At 34.5% G+C, this 10,085-nt stretch overlaps 2 protein-coding genes across 2 annotated transcripts; one reads left to right on the forward strand and one right to left on the reverse strand.

Annotated features, from left to right (window-relative positions):
* Window positions 1-869: 869 nt before the first annotated feature.
* Window positions 870-3,739, forward strand: LOC120637753 (serine/threonine-protein phosphatase 6 catalytic subunit). Its single transcript, XM_039909740.1, has 6 exons — window positions 870-1,167; window positions 1,615-1,760; window positions 2,013-2,154; window positions 2,242-2,402; window positions 2,701-2,813; window positions 3,471-3,739. Exons 1-6 carry the CDS (start codon window positions 1,000-1,002, stop codon window positions 3,659-3,661), a joined length of 921 nt encoding a protein of 306 aa, XP_039765674.1. The 5' UTR covers window positions 870-999; the 3' UTR covers window positions 3,662-3,739.
* A 1,327-nt stretch (window positions 3,740-5,066) lies between these two features.
* On the reverse strand, window positions 5,067-8,581 carry LOC120623390 (eukaryotic translation initiation factor 3 subunit I). The gene is made up of 5 exons (XM_039889398.1): window positions 8,446-8,581; window positions 8,110-8,336; window positions 7,285-7,417; window positions 6,837-7,004; window positions 5,067-5,700 (listed from the first exon to the last, which is right to left on the reverse strand). Exons 1-5 carry the CDS (start codon window positions 8,446-8,448, stop codon window positions 5,242-5,244), a joined length of 990 nt encoding a protein of 329 aa, XP_039745332.1. The 5' UTR covers window positions 8,449-8,581; the 3' UTR covers window positions 5,067-5,241.
* Between the last annotated feature and the right edge of the window lie 1,504 nt (window positions 8,582-10,085).

A 10,085-nucleotide genomic window follows, 5' to 3' on the forward strand; every position in this document is an offset into this window, starting at 1 on the left:
CAAAATGTTCCTTTCACCATCAGATGCTTACATCAAAAAAACTGTTTTAACGATATTGCAACTTCCAAGACACAAATATAAAATTATAAATTTAAAAAAACTATCATCACATCAATCAATTACCGGCCCACTACAGAGCACGGGTTTCACAACGAGAAAATGGGGTTAAGGCCGTAGTCCACCTCGCTGGCCTATTGCGAATTGATGGGCAAAAAATATAATATTATTAATGCGAAAGTAACTACTTCCCTGCCTGATGATTTGCGCGAGCTTCAAGATTATTTTTTGAAACAAAAGATAGCTTATGCCTCGAGAGAGGAAAACTGAAAATATAGAGTTAGGTCGCGACGAGAAGAAAATTTGATCCGAAATAATGCCACCGTATTTGCTAAATACCGTTAAGTCTGTGTTAATAATTTGGTAGTAAATTGATCAATGGTATAAAATATGTGTCATTACAATGTAAAATAATATTTGTAATAATGTGTTGGTAGCATAACAATTAAAAGATGAGTTGCTCTGGAGCTTCATGCTCCACTTTTTCTCTAAGACCCCTTTCGAATGAAGGCAACTTTGTCCTTCGTTTGTATTGGCTTAGAAAGAATAAAAATGGATAGGGCATATACTATGACATCAGCTTTTTGCCAGTGAAAGTCCTGACACAATAAGTCTGAGATTAGCCGTAACAAGCAGACACTTTGTTTCATAAGCATTTAATAAAAAGCTGTAATTTTGACATTGCAAACAGACTATTTTAAAAGTGTTTATGAACGATAAATCAAAAGAAGAGAAGAAGTGTTTATGAATTAAAAGTGAGGTCTGTGTTCATGTTTTGGATGTAACGTCACTGTCAAGTGTCAAAGTGGCATTACGCCCAGAACGTTTTTTTCTGAATTACATTTTTGCTTATTACAAAGAGTATAATTTATTTTATCGTTTCTATATTAATAAGGATAAGGCTTGATAGATCATATTTCATTCCTTATTACTCCTAGTAAAATGATGGGTGATGTAGATAAATGGATTGAAATCGCTAAGAGATGTAAATATCTACCCGAAGATGATTTGCGCGAGCTTTGTAACATCGTCTGCGACTTGTTACTGGAGGAACCGAATGTTCAACCGGTACAGACACCTGTAACTGTATGCGGAGACATTCATGGCCAGGTACGAAAGATTTACTTCAAAATTATCTTTTAAATCCCAACACACATCTCTACCTTTTGAAAGTTATGTGCGTTTGAAATTAAAAATTTCCCTTGTGTGGTGTGCTCAAAGGAAATGATTGTGAGGAAACCTGCTTTCCTGAGAGAACTCCATAGTATTCTCAAAGGCATGTGGAGTCCAAACACAAATCTGCTCTGGGCCAGTGTGGTGGACTACAGCCTAAATCCTTCTCATTGTGGGGTCTCCCCCAATGCCCGTGCCCTGCAATTCCCCTGTGGCCCCATTACCGGCCGACTGCTGGTAATTGGTTGATATGATGATAATGGCAAAAAGAGATTTAGTTCTTAACAAATACGTCCTCAAGGGTTAAAATGAGAACTCACGAGGAGTAGGTAAAGTGTTGCAAAGCATTATTAACAAGTATTGAGAGTACATTTTTTTTTTCAGTTCTATGACTTAGAGGAACTTTTTCATATAGGTGGTCAGGTTCCAGATACTCAATATATATTCATGGGAGATTATGTAGATAGAGGGTATTATAGTCTAGAAACTCTTACCCTACTAATGGCACTGAAAGCACGGTACCCAGATAGGTAAGTTATATAATACCGGCTTTTGTTCTTTGCTTTGCCTGTGTAAATCTCTGGTCAACTTTTTTCTGGAGATCTATTTTACCTATAAATGAGCAAAGTATGTTAGATTATTTATTTGGCCCAGTTGTTTTTGCATGTTGCATAAACAAATGTTAAATATAAATATATAACATTTGTTTAGATATGAAATATTATTTATGGGAAGTTCATATAGGTAAAAGGACCTTTGTCTTATGTACATCATACTTGCAGGATAGTTTTACTTAGAGGAAATCATGAAACATGTCAAATAACAAAAGTATATGGTTTTTATGATGAATGCCTGAACAAGTATGGTAATGCAAATGCATGGAAGGATTGTTGCAGAGTTTTTAACTTGCTTGCAGTGGCAGCTGTAAGTATAAATATACTAAGATTAAAATAAATGCTCTTTAAAGTCTTTATTTTATTATACTAAATACTTAACAATATTAAATTACAGTTAATAGATGAAACAGTATTGTGTGTCCATGGAGGACTATCACCTGAAATATCAATGTTAGATCAGATCAGATGTATTGACAGAAACCAGCAAATACCTCACAAAGGCGCCTTTTGTGACTTGCTATGGTCTGATCCAGCTGATAATCAACTTGAGTTATGGTAATAAATTTACTTTGTACATTATGAAATAAGTTAAAACTTATCTTGAATGCAATTAAGATATACTTGTTCCTGCTCGAATGTAGCCATTATGTTATTCCAGGTTTTTATTTACATTCCAAATTTTAGCTAAATAAGTTACTAAGTTCAGTTACTAAAGCATGAAGGAGTAATAAACAAACTTTCACATTTTTAGTAGTTTTACAGCATTCAAGTGCTAACTGGCAGGCTACCAATCTGTGGTATTTTGGAATTAGGGTTTTATGTTTACAGTGTGGATAACCTTCTTATTTTTTAGGTCAGTAAGTCCCAGAGGAGCAGGATGGCTATTTGGCAGCTATGTTACAGAGCTTTTTATGAATTACAATAATTTGAATTTAATTTGTCGAGCACATCAACTTGTAAATGATGGTACGTTTTTCTGAGAATTTAAGAAATTACCACCTTATAAATTAACTAAGAGTTGTTACTTGAAAATTAAATATAGAATTGTAATGAGAATAAATTATTATTATACAAAAAAAAATCTCTTACAGTCTTCAAAGCTCAACAAGTTTTAATTTAACCCTTTTTTATCCTATTTTATATTATCACTTTGACATATTGTCAATCTTCCAATCCCCATTTCTTCCTCTAAAAAAGTAGCTCGTATCTCTCATTATTATAATTCTCTATGGACCTTAACTTGTCAGATATTGGGTTTTCTATTAAAAAAATCGAGAGATAGACCCCATTTCTTCCTCTAAAAAAGTAGCTCATATCTCTCATTATTATAATTCTCTATGGACCTTAACTTGTCAGATACTGCGTTTTCTATTAAAAAAATCGAGAGAGAAAATTGGCGGTGTAAACCTGTGCGTTAAAGAGCAAGTTAAGACGTCAGGAACTATAAATAACTCATGAAAATATTTCTTCAAGCCTACCCACCCACATTGTAGCAGAGAAGTGCGTCTATGCTATAAACCCTTTCCTACGAAAAAGGTGGCGTGTTACGTTAACGTTAACTGGATGAGGATGTCTTGTGTACTGCGACTTTTGAGTGTTTCTTAAAAATTATTTTTTTCGCAGGTTATAAATATATGTTTGATAAGCGATTAGTCACAGTATGGTCAGCTCCAAACTATTGTTACCGGTGTGGTAATGTGGCCTCAATTTTGGAGTTCAAGACAGTCAATGACAGGAATGCTAAAATTTTCCAAGCAGTGCCTGATAGTGAGAGAGAAGTACCACCTCAGCACACTACACCATACTTTCTATAAGTTAAACTAAGTGTAAAATAAATATTCCAAGTAATTATATCATAATTTTGTATAGTAAATTGTTGTATATTAATAAAAGGTTTTATTTTTTACCCCCCCCCCCCCCCCCATTTTCATTATGAAATAATAATTGTTATGGAAACAGCATGGATGTATTTATCATACACATTTGTTTACGTAAAGTACCATCTTAAAATGTGTAAGAATGCACTAATGTATTTGCTGGGCCCTGGGGAATGACTATTTTAATGACTAGTTGACCCGCGCAACTTTGTCTGTATCAAATCGGTTATTATAGGTTTTAATATCTTTTAAAAACCAAGAACCTAATTGCAGCGCCACCTACCGGGTCCAGTTTTATTTCCAAACTATATAATACGCGACCGGGCGGCACTATGCATTTTTCTTGCTTTTAGCCATTGCCTGATTAAGCAAGCGCGGGGCTCGTAGAAAATTCTTTAAAAGAGCCCTTGATCTGCTATGGGTTCTTAAGTATAAAGTGGTAAAACTACAATTCAATACTCAATACGTATCTTAAATACAAAACGTATTTGCTATCCATAGGTTACAATTTTGTGGGTAATTAAAAGTTTACTAAATTACTATAAGCGATGTCTGTGTGCATGTGCGTGTCTGTCTGTCATTCAGTAAGGCCAGAGATGAGCGGTATTAAATATGCGGGGCCCGTAGCAATTGCTACTCTTGCTCTGCTTTTAGCATTTCTATACCGATAGGTCCAATTGGAATAACTTGCAGGTACATAATCAATTTTAATTATAAAACTATTTATTTGGATAAGGATTAATATCATTATTAGATTAGATTGTACCCATGTTTTGATTGACAAATTATAACAAAAAGCGGTGCTGCTGGACATAGCTCTTTTGTAAGGAGTTCCACAATACACGGTCCTGGGCCGCTTGCCTCCAGCGGCTCCCAGCGACTCGCCTGATGTCATCTGTCCACCTCGTTGGGGCCGACCTATGCTGCGCTTACCGGTGCGGGTTCGCCATTCCAGCACCTTAAGACCACAACGTCCATCGGTTCTCCGAACTATGGGCCTTGCCCATTATTTTTATGGTTTATCAATCATTTTCGCGGCGTATGCCAGTAAAAGTTCCAAGTCAGTATGACATCTTAAATAATCATCGTTAGTTTTCAGCCAATTTACAGAAAACCATATTAAAAAAACAATAAAAACTTCCACATGATTAACTCTGTTCATTCGTGAAAACCGTATGAAAATCCGTTTGGTAGTTTTTACGTGATGCCCGGACAGACAGACAGACAGACAAAATTAAATAAAAATCTATTTTGGACGATTATAAAGCATCCCCCGGTTAAAATTTTAAGGGGAGTATTAGTTGCAGATAACTATATTGAAGGAGTAAAAATATAACAACACTTTTATGATAATTGTTTATTATGTGTAAATTACAATGAGGTTTCTATAATTTGAAGATTATTTTCACTTTTAATAGTTCAAGTAGGCTTTTATTAACTTTTCAGATTCACTTAGTTATAAATTGCGTTAATCCAATCAATACTGTATAATATTTATTACAAAATGTGATGTAATTCTAGTCTCTATTGTAATCGAAAGTGTAATCGAAGTAGGATTGATCAAAACTCTGCACACGCACATAACCATCTTCACCACCAGACGCAAAACTCTTTCCATCAGGGTGGAATGACAAACTATTTATTGGTCCAAAGTGACCTTTGACACGACCAAACTCTTCTTCAAAGACAAGATGGAAGAAACGGGCATCGAACTTTCCTTGTCTAGTTGATGTTGTTGTTACTTCCATTGCATCCTGTCCACCACCAAGTACAACATGGTCCAAAATTGGACTCAGGGCTGCTGAATTAACTGGTCGTTCAGTTTTGTATTCCTTGAGAAGTTCGAGTGAGCTAGTGTCAAATAGTTTGGCAGTTTGATCCTTCGAGGCAGTAATAAACATTGTGCCATCACGAGATAGCTGCATATCATTGATCTGATGTGTATGCTCCTTGATTGAATGTAATTTTTTGCCAGTCTGTAAAAAATATTGATTTTGATTATTTTATTGATATTATTATCTAGATAAGGGCTTCCAAACACTTTTGTGCGCCGGAAAGTACACAGGTGTGCCATTTAGCGCTCCTTCTGTATTAAAAAAAATAAAACCTATTGGTTTATGGTATTACTAGCTGTTGCCCGCGACTTCGTCTGCGTTTGTTTTTTGATGTGCATTAAATTTAGTTGTAGATTTGCTGCTGCCCGCTAAGGAGTTCTGTCCTCTATCTCCAACCACAGTTTGGGCAAAACTAAACACATATTACAACCTCTATAGTACAAAAAGAATGATAAAAAGTATGCTATATTACTTCTAACACTTCCAAGAATATGTGTACACAGTACAAAGTTTAATGAGGACCGGTTAAGCAGTTTTTGCGTGAAAGCGTAACAAACAAACTGACATTGACATTTATTATAATATTAGTAGGGATAGGGATAGGGATTATAATAATTCAATTCCGCTGGTTTTAATTTTTAGATATTCCCACACTTCACACTGATAGGACGGGGTATTAATGTTTATTTTGTGTGCCTATATCACAGTTGCGAAGTCCTACAAAGGAGAATATACCGGAACCTACGTGCCACAAGTGAAACTAAAAACTAAAAAGAAACCACTTTGCTTATCTTAATACTTATTGGTAGGTGGAATGTATGCACAACGCTTCCAGGAAAAAATTACAGAGGAATGAAAAAATATAAGTTACTTATACTAAGAAATCCGATGGCAAAACTCAGGTAATATTAAAATGCAAGATAACTCATTTTACTTCAGTGCGGGAGAGAAGAAAGGACACCATGGAACTGGGTTAATGATAATTGGAAGGTTCAAAAAATCGGTCCTAGGTTTTGAACTTGTCAATGGTATGCAAGATAAGAAACAAAGGATGTTTTTATAATACCAAATTTGTATGTGCTTATGCTCGAACAGAAGATATACTTGGCAAGCACAAAGAAGAGTTTTATGCAGACCTTGTTAGTGTGCTGTGGGCTTAAAAGGTTGGGATCAAGATGAAAAAGTAAATGATATATTAATAAATAACTCAAAAAGATACAGCTTATTCTACTATTTAACACATAAAAAGACTCTTAAGAAATTTTGAAATAGCATACCCTTAAATCCCATTGAATCAAATCTCCAGCTTCATGACCAGTAATGATAGTCTCATCCAAAGTGCCCCACAACATTGATGTAACTTTTGAATCTGTAATTTCCCACTTTAAGATTGGGGCTTGGGTTGATAGGGAGTCATCAATTGTCCTTGTATCTATTATGAAGACCTGTATAAATAATTAACAGGTTATTATTAGCAGGAATATCTTCTCCTTATATGAGCAAATCATTTATAAGATATTATGGTGTGGTTATATAATAGTGACAGCATAAATAGGTTGATTACAAGTCTAATACAGTATCTGATCAGCATGCTTGTATAAGCATGAGCCAGTCCTGATGACAGAAATTTTATTATTATCTAAGAAATGTTGTATGTTAACCAATGTTTAGGAGGGAGGATCTTTTTCCTTCTCTCATTGGGTTATTGACTAAAATCAGTCTTACCTCACAAGGATGTCCCATAGCCTTATCAGTTGTGTATGCACCTTGATAGGCACTAAAACTGAAGTTGCATGTCCTTACAGAAGAGTTTGTTTTGATTGTTGCTATATTTTTACCGGTTTCTAAATCCCATAACCTAAAATAAGTACTAGTTATAAAACTTCTGTTATAAAAGACAAAAGAGATAAGAAAACCTAACAAAGAATTACATTTGTATTGAGGCCAGAAAAGTAGGCAATTGAATCAATATTAAAAAAAAAACATTTATTTCTTGTAGGCCTATTTTATAAGCACTTTTGATACGTCAAAGTATGTCTGTTTGTAGTAACACTACCACCAGTTCGGCAAGCTTATCCAGTTCTTATCCATATCACTGTTCTTGCTGCAAGTCCTTTTATTTAGGTATTGAAATAAGTTTTTATTATATAATATTCATGCTTGGCCAAAGTGTTACCCTATGTAGCAACTAATACTAAACAATCTTAGCAATAAAAAAAAAATTCAGAAGACAAGAATGGACTTACCTATAACATGTGAATGAGCACCAACCAAAATTAAAACTAGTTAATACTATGTAAAATACCCAGTTCATACCCAGTCTGATAATGTGTTATTTCGTATATTCTTTTCAAATGTAATTTGAATATTTCCCTAGATGCTTTGTGTAAAGCAATCTGGCCTTGAATATCTAAACTGAACACTGACTATTCATAGGTTTCAATTCCACTGGACAATAATTTGTTGTAGGTACCTACTTCAAGTACCTAAAAGCTTTATACTTAATAGCTGCCAACTTGATTCGATATAAAAGCTTTGTAAACTTTTTACCTGCAAGAACTATCACCACCGCCGGTGATAAGATGTATAGATTCCCAGTCAACATCAAGACACCAAACGACACCACCATGCCCATTGAATGTACCCAGACGTTCTCCATTTAATGACCACCAAACATTGGGCTTAGAGTCCTTGGCTACGGAGAAGAGCAAGTCTCCTTCGCGATTATACTTGATTTGGGTTATAGCACGCTCGTGCCCTTGCAGCATCAGAGGTTTCTGCAAAAACATGTTTCTTAATAATATTACGCCAGTTCGTCAGATTTAAGCTAAGATATTATTGCACTGGAAAAACAAGCACTTGTAGATTTTGTTTAAAATAACTTACCATCTTCAAAGCTTTATTAAATTTACGAAATAAATACGAAAAATTCACAAAATGCTGAATAGTGACATGTGGCGGTACTATTTTTGATAGAAAGAACTTGTAATTTTGACATAGAGTATAGTCTATAGACACTGACAGACCGCGTACGTTCTAAAACTGTAAAGCTCAATTTACATTAAGTGGTTTATTTTAGATATTAAAGTTTTTATGATTTAATTACTTTTTGGTATCACTAAAATACCAAAATTTATTATTAATTTCGTTTAATTAAGAGACTAAAAAGTTTGGTTACTACTCGACAAAAGACGTCAGTCGTTACGATTTAGGATGATGAAATGCTACTAGATGGTGCTGATCAATTTTCCTGGGTGGCGGGTTATTTAAAGTTGATTTCCCACGGTTCGTAAAATAATATCAAGCTTACTCGATGTGTAATATCAAGCTTATTTAATTTCAGTTTAAAACTAATTGATCAGTAAGTCTCATCAGAGTTACTGTAACTTCGATAAGTATGGATCCTGCCAATTGGTATGTTAATATTCAGCAACTTTGTTAGTATAATCGATTTGTGACTGATAAGTAGCTGCAGTTAACCCATCTTACAGCAGCTTGATCCTTCAACAAATTTCATCAGTTTCTGTGATTCAAAGTGATTTGAAAAACAAAATTCTAATCCCTTTTGCAATCGAAACTCTGGCTCCAAAATTTGTTAACATGATAGAGTTCGCGTTCGAATTTTATTTAACAGCTATACCCTTATCATATATATACTTAGGTATAATCAGTTGGTAATCAGTAAGGTGAAGTTTGTTAATTTTAACGAATAAGGCAATTTTCATCCGGTTCCTACGTGGCATCGTACTGGAATGCTAATTCGTTTGGCGGTACTTACCTATACTTTGCCAGTACAGTAGGTACTAGTACATAACGAACGGCGGTGAAAGAATTCCAGGAGTGTACACAGAAATATGGAAATAAAAAAAATATATTATTTATAAAATTAATATTCATTTTTATTGTTACATACGAAGTACAAAAATTCAATCATATAGCGTGGCGATGCGTCGCCACGGCCTGTGTCGCCACGCCAAAAATCAGGTTTACCCTTCGCCTATACATGTTTACATCAAAAACTTAAACCGCAACGCTCACAAGCTGGATTTGTTTATGGCATAAATTGAGAGAAAATATTGACTCTCTTAGAAGGACAAAATTATTTTACGTGTCAAATACATTGTGTGTTACAATTAGGTACTCAGCTGAAGATTTCAGTCACTTAATTGCAGAACTTCACTTAACGTAGCGTATTTGTGTAGCGATAGCGATTTATTAAATAAATAAAAAGATAGAAAAAATTTAATGGGAAAGAAAAAGTCTTTCCCTGAGACATCTTCCACGTAAACCTTCTCTCAAATTTACTCTATATTCGTACAGTAGTACGTATTTCTGATAAATTTACGTTCTCGGCTATTAAGTATTGCTCAGCTAATAATGTGGGCAATGAAATGCAAAAAAGATTTTTTTGCGAAGTTTAGCGGGTTCAATAATTGATATTTTAATTGTCAATCTAGATGCTAATTATTATGTAAACTGAAAATTTTCATACAAACTTTCAACCTGAATTCATTTGGCCCTTCTTC

Source organism: Pararge aegeria, chromosome 4 (assembly GCF_905163445.1).
Source record: "Pararge aegeria chromosome 4, ilParAegt1.1, whole genome shotgun sequence".
Lineage (NCBI taxonomy): Eukaryota > Metazoa > Arthropoda > Insecta > Lepidoptera > Nymphalidae > Pararge > Pararge aegeria.